The sequence below is a fragment of the Mustela nigripes genome, chromosome 1, assembly GCF_022355385.1.
Source record: "Mustela nigripes isolate SB6536 chromosome 1, MUSNIG.SB6536, whole genome shotgun sequence".
Classification (NCBI taxonomy): Eukaryota; Metazoa; Chordata; class Mammalia; order Carnivora; family Mustelidae; genus Mustela; species Mustela nigripes.
This window is the reverse complement of record NC_081557.1, coordinates 161,596,092-161,612,006: the sequence shown is the minus strand read 5'-3', so window position 1 is coordinate 161,612,006 and position 15,915 is coordinate 161,596,092. Positions and strand designations below refer to the sequence as shown.

General features: G+C 36.0%; 1 protein-coding gene across 1 annotated transcript in view; it reads left to right on the top strand.

Annotated features, from left to right (window-relative positions):
• Positions 1 to 3,092: 3,092 nt before the first annotated feature.
• LOC132026660 (sperm-tail PG-rich repeat-containing protein 2-like) overlaps positions 3,093 to 15,915 on the top strand; it is a 217,008-nt gene continuing 204,185 nt past the window's right edge. The window contains exons 1-2 of the mRNA XM_059414810.1: positions 3,093 to 3,179; positions 4,056 to 4,163. Of these exons, the coding sequence (XP_059270793.1) occupies positions 3,093 to 3,179; positions 4,056 to 4,163 (195 nt within the window). The remainder of the gene's footprint in view (positions 3,180 to 4,055; positions 4,164 to 15,915) is intronic.

Here is a 15,915-nt window from a genome sequence, read left to right as displayed (position 1 = left end):
ATAAAATTATGATATTTTGGATTTGCTTCTACATCATTGGAGTGAGGATTGGGGAAGTTGGGAGGATTAGGAAACAAATTTGGACATGAGTTGAGAATTATTGGCCCTGGGTAATGGGTATAAGGAAATTCCTTAACCTATTCTCTATTTTTTGCATGCTTTTAATTTTTCATAATTAAAAGTAAGACAAGAAAAAAATCAGGGTGTAAGTGAAAGTTTATATATAGAAGAGAGTTCCAGGTACCTTTCCACTCTCCTAACTTGTCATCCAGACTTGAGAAAAAACTGATGTTTTGGGGCCCACTAATGCAAAGGCTGAGTTATGATTCCATCACAGCTTAATGAAGTCCAATACGTTTTAAGTCGAATCTATCAATATGTGGATTTTTCAACCAACTCCTTTAGTGGATCACTCTTAAATCTGAATGGGGAGCAAGAGATCACCAGACATTTGAGGAATCCTCCAATGTGAAACACAGAGAAAGACAAACAAAAAACCCCTAATCAATAAAACTTTAAGAAAAAAAGACAATAAAGAGAACAGAATTATCAATAAAATTATAATTAATATCCTTGGAAAGAAAGAACATAATACAAGTGTTAATAAAGATTTAGAGAATTGGAAAATTAAAAATATGATTGCAGAAGTTAAAATTATAGAATGTGAGCTGAAAGAAATACCTGGTAACCTGGTCTCACTGTGGTCCTTACGTGAAGGGGACTCAGAAACTCTAGGAAACAATGGTGGTTACAGAACCTTTGGAGTGATTGCATCTTGATGAGGCCTTGCAATGTGATTTTTAAAACGATTTATGTCTCCATCCCGACTGCACATTAGAATCAACCAAAAAGCATTAGATTAAACCACCACCACAACAAGACACCTGGGTCTCATTTCCATTGGCTTTAATTTGAATATGCTGGAATGAGTCATTATTATTTTTGTAAGTTCTTCAGATGATTATCATGTGTAGCCTGGGTTTAGAACAACTAAAGTGTCAGCTTCTCAAAAGCAGACCCCATGTTTATTACTATATACCAGTTCTTTGCACATAGTAAACTTTTAATATTTTTAATGAAAAAAAGAAAATCATCATTGATGTTGACTCCAAGGTAGAGGAGTGAACATAAAACTGTGTGGCTTCTCCTAGTTCCCCTAACCCCTGTAATGCCATACCCCGGTTTTTATTTGAAGCAAGTGGCCCATTTTTATTAGGTTACACATGAAAAAGATAAACAGCCTTTCCCAGTAATCTTTAACCTCTGTTCCCAGTGCAGAGGCCTTCTTCTTTGGGATGTATGCATGTGTTTAGCAGAGGATGCTGTAATAGTGACCTCTTTTGGACTGAGCTGTTGTTCTTTGTTATGCATGAGGATCATCTGTGAAGCTTGTTAAAAGTGTAGATTCCTCTGCCCAACAAGATTCTGATCCACTAGATCTCAAATGAGACACTGTGGGGGAAGGGGCTGTGTATTTAATAGGTTGATACTAATGTAGGTGGTCTGTTGATAACAATTTGAAAAAGCAAGATAAACGTTATAGCATTTTCAGCCTGTACCTAGGGTTTGGTCTTCTCAAAGTCTTCCCACTTTATAATGTTATAAATGGAGACTTGTCATGAGTGGTCATTATCTTCTATTTTTAAAAAATATTTTAACTGGCTATTAAATCCTAAGCTTAACTTTTTAGAAGCAAAAGACTAATTGTACTGATATATCTTATTTTAGTGAAAAAAACTTCAGTAACATTAGAAACTTTTTGAAAAAATGGTAAAAAAAGAAAAATAAGTACTCATTGAAGAGGTCAAGGTTTCATTTCTTCTTTAATGCAAAATATTTCCCAAGATTAGATTCACTTATCTAATTATTCGCAGTCTTTTCCTTGTGATCTATAGTAATGGCCACTTATACTACTGTTTATAACTGTAGAAAGTTATCCTGGTTTGTCAGTAGCTGAATATTTTTTTACTAAGCCTTTCTATATGGGGAAGATGGATAAAGCATGTCTGTAAAGTTCAAGAAAATAGATTAATATTATGTATTTGAAGTTATGGTTTCTATATTTCTGTGTTTGATTCATATCTCATAGGTTTTTATAAACAGAGAGTTCTGTAGACATTTCTTTAATTCTAAACGTAACTCACTGTAAGTTCATAGATTTAGAAATAATCTTACATGCCATAGCCAAAGGGCATCTATCTATTCCACCAGGCACAAAATAATGGCATAGATTTGTTCATCTGAGACAAGTTAACACAGATCTTTGCATAACTTTTTAGAATCAAATCTATTAATATGAAAACTTACATATGAAAATTTCTCCTAAACAGAAATTTCCCAAGTATTATTATTATTAAATATAAATTAAATATGTGGGCTTTAAGATATTTTACCATTATTCAAAGTGGTTAATGTTCTTATTTGGAGCTGCATTATTTCCCAGAGAAACATATCTCCAAATCCATTAGATGATCAGTGAAAATCTAGGATTCAATGCATGCATTCATGCACTCATCCATTTTTTTTGGCAAATATTTACTGAGCACCTACTATGCTCCACATACTCCTCTGTACTCTAAAGAAACAGTAGCAAACAAAACAAATAATAACTGTCCTGTTGGGTCTTATAACATAGCAGAAAATTGTATTTTGGATAGTAAAAAATGATAAGGTTAAAAAATAGGTGGGAACGAGGGTGGGAAGTTTTTGGAGGATGCAGTTAAATTTTAGATTGGGTGGCCTGGAAGTGACTCATTAAGAAGGTAACATTGAGTAGTGATATGACTGAAAAGAAGGAGTGAGCTATGGAGCTATTTAGGAGAACATCCCAGACAAAGAGTGCAAAAGTCCTCAGGTTGATATATGCCTGATCTTTGTGATAAACAGAGTGAGTGGAAATCTGAGAGTAATAGGAGATTAGTTAGAGTGGTGATAGTGTGTCTGGGGTGAAATTCATATCATATTAAGGACCTTGAATTTTGTTCAGAGTGAGATTACGAGGCATTGGATGGATTTGAGAAGGCAAGTGGTGCAGTCTAACCAGATCCATCACTAGCTGCCATGTTGAAAGTGGACTGAAGGAGGGCAAGGCCATGTCGAAGTGGGGTGCAATCAGAAAGATCCTGGTGAAAGATGGAGGCTTGGATCATGGTGTCTGTGAAAGTGGAGAGAAAATGTTGGTTTTGGACATATAATAATGATAGAGATGACAGGATTTGCTGAGGGAATTTTATTATACACCCAAGTACGTATTTCGTAAATTCAGAAATAATTCTTTTAACTATAGAAAAGTAGAGGAGGTATATATCAAACAGAAGATTTGAAACCTTTTTATACTATGAAAGGAACTCTGTCAAGGTAATTAAAGTATTTGATGATTAATATATAACACTTTCTGTTATATTTTAAAATAGCACTTCTTGTATATGTTTGATAAATATATATGTGTTTAAATTCTTGATACATATTTATACATATAAAGTTAGGTATGTTTAATTAAGATAATAAAAAAGTCAACCTCGGAATTTATTGAATTAATTTTTTTCTCTTGTAAAGCATCTGGTTAAAACTTAATGTCTTACTTTTTTTCCATTTTTTTACATTTGTGTTTGAAATAAAATATATCCTGAAGCTTCTTTGTTGGAAAAGAAGTAGCCTATTGATTAAGAGAAATTTGAAAAGACAGTGAAATATTTTCTTAGAGAAGATTTGGTTGTATATATTTAAATAGAAAAAATATAGGAGCCACTTTTATTCATTGTAATGTTTAATTATGTGAATAGACCATTTTGTCTGTGCTCTATCAGTAGAGGGCAGCAAAGTTTCAAGTACTGTGTTTTTCAGGTTCCTAGGGAGCTTTGCTAAGAGAAGTTTTTTCATTGTTTCTCTTAAGAAGTTTGCTCTGGCTTTCCTTTTAATGAAGTACTTTGGTAGTATCACATAGGAATTTGCTTAAAAACCCTGTAGCTTTGGTTCACATATTTAGCGAACTGTTCCCTTAGGTACTATAGATGCTTTCTTAATGAGAACATGTATTTTTTCTTTCTGTAATTTAGGGAGTACCAGGGCCTGGAAAATATAGCATTAAAAGTCAATTTCAGAAGGCCGAAAGTATGATACCAAGTGTAAATGATGCATCACCTGCTTTTCTTTCTCAATCCCAGGTAATGTTCTATAGTCATTTTCATACATAGAACATAATAGATACAATGTGAAGCCAGCAACAAATCTGATAGTGTTTAGGGAGATCATAAAAAGAAAAGTGATATTTAAGCAAATTGGAAACAGACATGGATAGGGCAAATCATACTGCCAGAATTATATGGTTAAAATGAAATGAAATAAGATTATAATATTAACAGTAGCATGCAAAGGTGAATATTTGAATTGAAACCATCTATTAAACATTTTAAATTTGTATATGTGAACGTTCAGTTTAGCTTATAAGAGATTTAGTCTGAGTTTTAAAATGTACTCTGCCAATGAATAAGTAGACTATTAACATGTAATCTTTAAAGACATTCATATTTTTCAGAGAAGGTTCTGAAGGCTTTCTGTGGAGGGTGGGGATAGAACATATCTACAAATCTACAACTGCAACTAGGGTCTTTATTTGTTATACAAGAGTATATTTCACAGTAATTGTATCACATTTTCCAGGGTATATACCAAGGCGACGACTTGAAGGTATCTAAGATATTTCCATGGCAATTTAATACCAGCAAACTTTTATAATGTGGCAGCCTCTAGATCAAGGTAGTTGCAGTATTTATTCAACTGTACTACATTCAGCTCTGATTATTTTAATTTATCTTAGGTTATTAGTTTAATTTATCTTAGGTATTAGGTTATTTAATTTATTTTAGGTTATCAGGAAGGTTATAAACTTTCACATGCCTAGAAGTTACTGTAGTTTCATTGTGCTTAAGAGGCACCTCCTTGGAGACAAGGAGATGAATTGCAGTTATATTTTTGGAGACATAATTAACATGACTTTTTAATGGGTTAGACATTGTGCTGAGGGACTGGGAAGAATCAAGAATGAATACCAGGTGTCTGCCTTGAGCGACTTGATAGTATTTAAGGTACTTTATAAAACAGATGTGTGAGAATAGAATATTTTGAGTGTGTGTGTATGTGTGTCCTTGATTTTTAAAAAAATATCACTTTCATAACTAGAGCCCTCAGTTCTTAAGCTGTTTCTATTCCTCTAATATATAGACCTTATTTGATATCATTTGGCATCAGTTACAAAATTTTTGAATATATTTTCAGAAATCGAAAATATGATATAAACTTTAAGGGGATGATGAGGAAAACATAATTTTTGGTTTCTAGAATAGAATAGAATTTTCTATTTCTAGAAATAGACATTTTTCTAAATATTTATTTTAGTTAAGGAGTTCCTTTGTTTTTTATCTAAATGCATTGAATTTCTTAGGTCTTCAACTATTAGTTTTTAAAACATAGGATTTCTTTTATAGCAATGGTGCTTAGTCTTGCTGTGTATTAAAAACACCTGGGAAACTTTAACACTTTTTTTTTGGAATTGAAATTTTTTAAATTAATAGATAATGTATTATTAGTCCCAGGGGTACAGGTCTGTGAATCATCAGGCTTACACACTTCATAGCACTCACCATAGCACATACCCTCCCCAATGTCCATAACCCAACCATCCTCTCCATACCCTCTCCCTGGCAACCCTCAGTTTGTTTTGTGAGATTAAGAGTCTCTTACAGTTTGTCTCCCTCCCGATCCCATCTTGTTTCTTTTTTCCTTCCCTACCCCCAAGCCCCCCATGTTGCCTCTCAAATTCCTCATATCAGGTAGTTAATATGATAATTGTCTTTCTCTGATTGACTTATTTCGCTCAGCGTAATACCCTCTAGTTCCATCCACGTCGTTGCAAATGGCAAGATTTCATTTCTTTTGATGGCTGCATAGTATTTCATTGTGTGTGTGTGCGTGTGTGTGTGTGTGTAAATATATACATACACACACACACATACATACCACATCTGCTTTATCCATTCATCTGTTGATGGACATCTAGGTTCTTTCCATAGTTTGTTTGGCTATTGTGGACATTGCTGCTATATAAACATTAGGGTGCACGTGCCCCTTCAGATCACTACATTTGTATCTTTAGGGTTAATACCCAGTAGTGCAATTGCGGGGTCATAGGGTAGCTCTACTTTCAACTTTTTGAGGAGCCCCCATGTTTTTCAGAGTGGCTGCACCAGCTTGCATTCCCACCAACAGTGTAAGAGGATTCCCCTTTCTCCACATACTCGCCAGCATCTGTCGTTTCCTGACTTGTTAATTTTAGCCATTCTGACTGGTGTGAGGTGGTATCTCATTGTGGTTTTGATTTGCATTTCCCTGATGCCGAGTGATATGGAGCACTTTTTCATGTGTCTGTTGGCCATCTGGAGGTCTTCTTTGCAGAAATGTCTGTTCATGTCCTCTGCCCATTTCTTGATTGGATTATTTGTTCTTTGGGTGTTGAGTTTGCTAAGTTCTTTATAGATTCTGGACACTAGTCCTTTATCTGATATGTCGTTTGCAAATATCTTCTCCCATTCTGTCAGTTGTCTTTTGGTTTTGTTGACTGTTTCCTTTGCTGTGCAAAAGCTTTTGATCTTGATGAAGTCCCAATAATTCATTTTTGCCCTTGCTTCCCTTGCCGTTGGTGATGTTCCTAGGAAGATGTTACTGTGGCTGAGGTCAAAGAGGTTGCTGCCTGTGTTCTCCTCAAGGATTTTGATGGATTCCTTTCTCACATTGAGGCCCTTCATCCATTTTGAGTCTATTTTCATGTGTGGTATAAGGAAATGCCCCATTTTCCTGCATGTGGCTATCCAATTTTCCCAGAACCATTTGTTGAAGAGACTTTTTTCCATTAGACATTCTTTCCTGCTTTGTCGTAGATTAGTTGACCACAGAGTTGAGCGTCTATTTCCGGGCTCTCTCTTCTGTTCCATTGATCTATATGTCTGTCTTTGTGCGAGTACCCTACTTTTTTGATGATGACAGCTTTTTTTTTCTTTTTAAATTTTTTTTTTTTTAAATTTATTTGACAGACAGAGATCACAGGTAGGCAGAGAGGCAGGCAGAGAGAGAGGAAGGAAAGCAGGTTCCCTGCTGAGCAGAGAGCCCGATGCGGGGCTCAATCCCAGGACTCTGGGATCATGGCCTGAGCCGAAAGCAGAGGCTTTAACCCACTGAGCCACCCAGGCGCCCCGATGATGACAGCTTTGTAATAGAGCTTGAAGTCTGGAATTCTGATGCCACCAACTTTGGCTTTCTTTTTCAACATTTCTCTGGCTATTCAAAGTCTTTTTGAGTTCCATATAAATTTCAGGATTATTTGTTCCATTTCTTTGAAAAAAAAATGGGTGGGATTTTGATTGGGATTGCATTAAATCTGTAGATTGCTTTAGGTAGCATAGACATTGTACAACATTTGTTCTTCCAATCCATGAGCATGGAACGTTTTTCCATTTCGTTGTGTCTTTCTCAATTTCTTTCATGAGTACTTTATAGTTTTCTGAGTATAGATTCTTTGCCTCTTTGGTTACATTTATTCCTAGGTATCTTATGGTTTTGGGTGCAACTGTAAATGAGATTGACTCCTTAATTTATCTTTCTTTTGTCTTGTTGTTGGTATAAAGAAATGCAACTGATTTCTGTGCATTGATTTTATATCCCGACACTTTACTGAATTCCTGTATAAGTTCTAACAGATGTGGAGTGGAGTCTTTTGGTTTTCCACATAAAGTATCATATCATCTGCAAAGAGTGATAGTTTGACTTCTTCTTTGCCAAAATGGATGCCTTTAATTTCTTTTTGTTGTCTGATTGCTGAGGCTAGGACTTCTAGTACTATGTGGAATAGCAATGGTGATAATGGACATCCCTGCCATGTTCCTGATCTTAATGGAAAAGCTCTCAGTTTCTCGCCATTGAGAATGATATTCACTGTGGGGTTTTCATAGATGGCTTTGATGATATTGAGGTATGTACCCACTATCTCTATATATTGAAGAGTTTTGATCAAGAAATGATGCTGTACTTTGTCAAATGCTTTTTCAGCATCTGTTGAGAGTATCATATGGTTCTTCTCCTTTCTTTTATTAGTGTATTGTATCACATTGATTGATTTGCAGATGTTGAACCAAACTTGCAGCCCTGGAATAAATCCCACTTGGTCGTGGTGGATAATCCTTTTAATGTACTGGTGAATCCTATTGGCTAGTATTTTGGTGAGAATTTTCGCATCTGTGTTCGTCAAGGATATTGGTCTGTAATTCTCTTTTTTGATGGGATCCCTGTCTGGTTTTGAGATCAAGGTGATGCTGGCCTCATAAAATGAGTTTGGAAGTTTTCCTTCCATTTCTATTTTTTGGCACAGTTTCAGGAAAATAAGAATTAATTCTTCTTTAAATGGGCTCTTGTTTGTTTGGAGATTTTTGATGACTGTTTCACTTTCCTTGCTGGTTATAGGTCTATTCAGGTTTTCTATTTCTTCCTGGTTCAGTTGTGGTAGTTTATATGTCTCTAGGAATACATCCATTTCTTCCAGATTATCAAATTTGCTAGTAGTTGCTCCTAATATGTGCTTATAATTGCTTGTATTTCTTTGGTGTTGGTTGTGATCTCTCCTCTTTCATTCATGATTTTATTTATTTGGGTCCTTTCTCTTTTCTTTTTGATAAGTCTAGCCAGGGGTTTATCAATCTTATTCTTTCAAAGAACCAGCTCCTAGTTTCATTGATTTGTTCTACTGTTTTTTTGATTTCTATTTCATTGATTTCTGCTCTGATATTTATTATTTCTCTTCTCCTGATGGGTTTAGGCGTTCTTTGCTGTTCTTTGTCCAGCTCCTTTAGATGTAGGGTTAAATTGTGTATTTGAGACCTTTCTTGTTTCTTGAGAAAGACTTATATCGCTACATATTTTCCTCTCAGGACTGCCTTTGCTGTGTCCCACAGATTCGAACAGTTGTATTTTCATTATCATTTATTTCCACGATTTTTTTCAGTTCTTCTTTAATTTCCTGGTTGACCCATTCATTCTTTAGTAGGATGCTCTTTAGCCTCCATGTATTTGGGTTCTTTCCAACTTTCCTCTTGTGATTGAGTTCTAGCTTCAGAGCATTGTAGTCTGATAATATGCAGGGAATGATCTCAATCTTTTGGTACCAGTTGAGACCTGATTTGTGACCTGGGATGTGATCTATTCTGGAGAATGTTCCATGTGCACTAGAGAAGAATGTGTATAGTGTTGCTTTGGGATGCAGTGTTCTGAATATATCTGTGATGTCCATTTGGTCCAGTGTGTCATTAAAGGACTTTATTTTCTTGTTGATGTTTTGCTTGGATAATCTGTCCATTTCAGTGAGGGGGTGTTAAAGTCCCCTCCTGTTATTGTATTATTGTTCATGTGTTTCTTTGATTTTGTTATTAATTGGTTTGTATAGTTGGCTGTTCCCACGTTAGATGCATAGATATTGAAAATTGTTAGATATTTTTGTTGGACAGACCCTTTGAGTATGATATATTTTATTATAGCCTTTGGCTTAAAATCTACTTGATCTGATATAAGAATTGTCACCCCAGCTTTCTTCTGATGTCCATTAGCATGGTAAATTGCTTTCCACCCCCTCACTTTAAATCTGGAGGTGTCTTTGGGTATAAAATGACTTTCTTGTAGACAGGTTTTGTTTTTTTATCCATTCTGATACTCTGTGTCTTTTGATTGTGGCATTTAGGCCATTTACATTCAGGGTAACTATTGAAAGGTATGAATTTAGTGCCACTGTATTGCCTGTAAGGTGACTGTTACCATATATTGTCTCTCTTCTGTTACCATATATTGTCTCTCTTCCCTTCTGGTCTACTAGTTTTAGGCTTTCTCTTTTCTTAGAGGACCCCTTTCAATATTTCTGGTAGGGCTGGTTTGGTGTTTACAAATTCTTTTAGTTTTTCTTTGTCCTGGAAGATTTTTATCTCTCTTTCTATTTTCAATGATAGCCTAGCTGAATATAGTATTCTTGGCTGCATGTTTTTCTCATTTAGGGCTCTGAATATATCATGCCAGTTCTTTCTGGCCTGCCAGGTCTTTGTGGATAAGTCTGCTGCAAATCTAATATTTTTACCATTGTGTGTTACAGACTTCTTGACCCAGGCTGCTTTCAGGATTTTCTCTTTGTCGCTAAGACTTGTAAATTTTACTGTTAGACGACAGGGTGTGCACCTATTTTTATTGATTTCAAGGAGGGTTCTCTGTACCTCCTGGATTTTCATGCTTGTTCCCTTTGCCATATTAGGGAAATTCTCTACAATAATTCTCTCCAATATACCTTCTGCCCCCCTCTCTCTTATTTCTTCTTCTGGAATACCAATTATTCTAATAATTATTCTAATATTGTTTCATCTTATGGTACCACTTATCTCTCGAATTATCCCCCTGTGGTCAAGTAGTTCTTTGTCTCCCTTTTGCTTAGCTTCTCTATTCTCCACTATTTGGTCTTCTATATCACTAATTCTCTCTTCTGTCTCATTTATCCTAGCAGTAAGAGCCTCTATTTTTGATTGCATATCATTAATAGCTTTTTTGATTTCAGCTTTGTTAGATTTTAGTTCTTTCATTTCTCCAGAAAGGGCTTTTATTTCTCCAGACAGGGTTTCTCTAATATCTTCCATGCCTTTTTTGAGCCTCGCTAGCACCTTTGGAATCGTCATTCTGAACTTTAGATTTGACATATTGCATATGTCCATATTGATTAGGTCTCTAGCCTTTGGTACTGCCTCTTGTTCTTTCCTCCCAAAATTTTAAAGAAAGAAAAATTTATATATACACAAAAATAAGAGTGAAATTTATATATACACAAAAATAAGAGTAAACATGATGAAGGGATAGAATATGACTTTAGAGATGAAAATTTTAAAAAAATTCTAAAAAAAGTTTTAATAAGATATGTTGGTTAGAAAAAGAAAGTGGAGAGAATTTGCTCAGGTTTGAGACTAGAACAAAGCCCTGTGCTAGATTTAAGGTGTAATTTGATCTATTAGAATAAATTGTATCCCAAAAATTTTTAGAAGAAAAAACCCTATATGTATAAAAAAAATAAAGTTAGATATAATGAAGGGTAACATATGACTATAATAATGAAGGTTTAAAAAGATTTTTTTTTTAAGCAAGGTATTGTTAAGATAAACTAGTTAAAAAATGTTATAAGAGGAAAGAGGAAAAGTTAAAAAAATTAGAATAAGAAAAAAATAAGATAAAAAAAAATTTAATTAACTTTGCAAGGCTAAAGAATCATGCGGATAAAGCCATGAATTCCATGCTTTGCTTTTCCTTCCTTGGAATTCTGCTGTTCTCCTTGATCAGTGAGCTTGGTCTTGGCTGGATGTTCTTGCTGATCATCTGGGGGAGGGCCTGTTGTAGTGATTCTCAAATGTCTTTGCCCGAGGGGGATGATTCTCAAATGTTTCTGCCCGAGGCAGAATTGCGCTGCCCTTGCCAGGGGCTGGGCTAAGAAATCTCCTTAGGTTTGTTGGCTCTTGGAGCTTTTGTTCCTTGAATGCTTTCCGAAGCGCTCTAAAGGATGAGAATGAAAATTGCAGCCTCCCAATCTCCAGCCCAGAGGAGCAGGGAGCTTGGGACCCCACTCCTCAGTATGCCCTCTGAGAAAAGCTCTCAGTGATTCCCGTCTCCCTGGTCTCCAGCCAAGCTCCGAGCTAACCCTGCCTGGTACCCCATCCCATTAGGAGTCTCCAAACCTGGCAGATCCAGCCACTCTGCTCTTCCAGCAGATAGAGGTGGGTCTCCCCAGATCTGCTTCTTGTGGGGTCTTTGCTCAAAGAGCAGTGGTCTGACTGTGCTGCGGATTACATTTTAAGATAACCCCCTAGCTGAGAACTCACTCTTTGGCTCTATCTCCATAGCCGGTTTCCCGGCTCTGATACCTGTGAGCTCTGCTACACTCAGACACCCCAGATCTTTCATTGACCCTGCGGGACCTGAGACCACACTGTCCCCATGAGGGCTCCACCCCTGCTTAGCCTCTGGAGTGATGTCCCTCAGTAGAGCAGACTTTTAAAAGTTCGTATTTTGTGCTCCATTGCTGCACTTCTTGCTAGGAGGCGGCCCCTCCACCCGTGGTCTATCTTCTTGTCACTTTGGATTCACTTCTCTGCACATTCTGTCTTTCAAAAAGTGGTTGATTTTCTATTTCTAGAATTACTCCTCTTCTCATCGATCTCCTGTTGGGTTTGTAAGTGTTTGGAATGGTTTGATAACTATCTAGCTGAACTCCTGTGACCTGATGTCATTTCAGTCTGCTACTCCTCTGTCATCTTGACTCCTTGAAATTTTAACACAGTTTCATACTCAGTTGCCTTATTTCCTCTTTTCCAGAGACTGATTAGATTCATCCAGAATTAAGCCAAGGCATCAGTACTCCTTTTGTATAAGAAAGAAAGAAAATTCAGAAACATACATATGATGCTGCAATAAGTAGAAAGGTACATATATCTTTTCAAGTTAGTGTTGTTTTCCCTAGCTAAGTACCCAGTAGTAGAATTGCTAGATTATATGACTAATTTTATTTTTAATTTTTCAAGGAAACTCCACACTGTTTTTTCCACAGTGGCTGTATCAATTTACATTCCCACCAATAGTGCATGAGGATTCCTTTTTCTCCACATCCCCACCAATATGTTATTTCTTGTCTTTTTGATTCTAGCAATTCTGACAGGTTTAAGTTTGTGATCTTGATTTGCATTTCCCTGATGATTAGTGATGAACATCTTTTCCTGTGTCTGTTGGGCATTTATATGTCTTTGGAAAATGTCTGTTTGGAAGTTTTTAATTGCAACACTATTTGCAATAGCCAAGATATGGAGGTTACCCAAGTGTCCATTAGTAGATGAATGGATAAATTAGTGGCATGCGCACACACACACACGCGCGCACACTGCACTGGAATATAAGCTGTAAAAAATAATGAGATCTTGCCATTTGCTATGACATGAATGGACATAGAGGTTCTAATGCTAAGATAAATAAGTCAGACAGAGAAAGACAAATACCATATGAGTTCATTTGTATGTCGAATTTAAGAAACAAAACAAATGAACTAATAAGGAAAAAAAGAGACAAACAATTACCACCCCCCTCCCAGACTCTTACATATAGAGAATAAACTTGTGGTTGTTAGAGGGGAGATAGTGGGAGGATGGATGAAGTAAAGGAGATTAAGAATATACTTATCTTGATGAGCACTGAGTAATATATAGAATAATACAACCCTTATATTGTACACCTGAAACATACCCATATCTGCTTATTTTTTATATAAACACATAATGTATAAACCAGAAAACAATGAAGTTGGTTACCTACAAGGGATGATAAAGAGATGGAGTGGAAGTGCTGGTATATTGCAGGAGTTCATTTCTGTTGGCTTGCAGGAACCAACTGTTAATTTTTCTGGTTTTGCATGTTGGTTGATGTTATAATGGTAGTGTGAGATTAGCCACGTGGTGGTGTGACTAATAATTTCCATACCATGAAAATAAGCAAATGTTATAAGTTTGGATGGTTTTCCTCTAGTGGTGCAGCATCCATGGTGTAGAAGGGAAATGAAGGGAGGGTCATGTCTTTGAGTATACTTTTTGAAATACATATTTGTCTTTTAGAATCATGTCAGTGTTCCATATAGTCAAAAATAAAAATAAATAGATAAGAATGGGAAGGCTTAAAAAAACCCCTAAAACTGAAAGTGAATGGAAACAAATGTACCATTGTATTCCAAGTGAATACTTATAACCACATTGAAGGGGGAAAAAGAATAATCCATGTAACCGCAGTGTTTGACTACACATCATTCTTGAATAGGATGAAGTTGGAATGGATAGTGAGTGCAAGAATTACAAACAAATTCTGAATTCTTTTTTGGAGGTTGGCTTATTATAGTGGCATGAGTGAGGCAATAATGAAACTATTTTAGATGTATAACACTGAACAAAAACTCAGTATTGTGAATCAGCATTTTCACTTGGAAGAAGGTACATACAAATATGGCTTGGGGGAGGTGGAAAAGGTCTAGATTTGAATTGAAGGTTTGATGTGAACTCATGATTCCTAATATATATATTAGGAATCATATATATATATATATATACACACACATATATATGTATTTGTATGTATGTGTGTATATATATATATACATATGTATATACGTATGTATATATATATATACACACATACATACAAATACATATATACACATACATATATATATATGTATATGTATGTGTGTGTGTATAGATATAGGTGTAGGTAATATAGATATATAGATATGTATCCCAGCTTGCTAAGTATGTTAAGAAGCAGGGACTGGGCAAAGTAGGTGGAAGATGAACCTGAACAAACAAAAAAAAAAGATGATGGCATATCATAGGGACATATGAACCAAGTTAAAGGGCTGCCTACTGGTAAAAAGAAACACAGATATTAATTATAAATAGTTAAAACTGGTATTCATATTTCCATATGGACTATAAATACATAAATAAGTGGGTAAATAAGTAGATAAATGATGAAATGAATAATTTAGGGGGAAGAGGGCTCTCGCTTACAGTAGAATGTTGAGTGCTTACTGATAAGTGCAGAGGGAATATTCAATTTTATAAAATTAAATGACCACTGAGGTTCAAGAACATCATGTATCCCTAGAATGATATTTTGAGGAAGAAAGCTACATCACCTGTTTAGTATGCTGCTCAGAAATGCATAACCTGAATATAATCGTGAGAGAAGTCCCACTTAATGAAGGCTTTATTTTTTTTTAATTTTTTATTTTTTATAAACATATATTTTTATCCCAGGGGTACAGGTCTGTGAGTCGCCAAGTTTACACACTTCACAGCACATACCCTCCCCAATGTCCATAACCCCGACCCCTTCTCCCAACCCCCCTCCCCCCAGCAACCCTCAGTTTGTTTTGTGAGATTAAGAGTCACTTATGGTTTGTCTCCCTCCCAATCCCATCTTGTTTCATTTATTCTCTTCCTACCCACTTAAGCCCCCATGTTGCATCACAACTTCCTCATATCAGGGAGATCATATGATAGTTGTCTTTCTCTGCTTGACTTATTTCGCTAAGCATGATACGCTCTAGTTCCATCCATGTTGTCGCAAATGGCAAGATTTCATTTCTTTTGATGGCTGCATAGTATTCCATTGTGTATATATACCACATCTTCTTGATCCATTCATCTGTTGATGGACATCTAGGTTCTTTCCATAGTTTGGCTATTGTGGACATTGCTGCTATAAACATTCGGGTGCACGTGCCCCTTTGGATCACTACATTTGTATCTTTAGGGTAAATACCCTAGTGTAATTGCTGGGTCATAGGGCAGTTCTATTTTCAACATTTTGAGGAACCTCCATGCTGTTTTACAGAGAGGTTGCACCAGCTGGCATTCCCACCAACATGTAGGAGGGTTCCCCTTTCTCCGCATCCTCGCCAGCATCTGTCAATTCCTGACTTGTTGATTTTAGCCATTCTGACTGGTGTGAGGTGATATCTCATTGTGGTTTTGATTTGTATTTCCCGGATGCCAAGTGATATGGAGCACTTTTTCATGTGTCTGTTGGCCATCTGGAGGTCTTTGCAGAAATGTCTGTTCATGTCTTCTGCCCATTTCTTGATTGGATTCTTTGTTCTTTGGGTGTTGAGTTTGCTAAGTTCTTTATAGATTTTGGACACTAGTCCTTTATCTGATATGTCGTTTGCAAATATCTTCTCCCATTCTGTCAGTTGTCTTTTGATTTTGTTAACTGTTTCCTTTGCTGTGCAAAAACTTTTGATCTTGATGAAATCCCAATAGT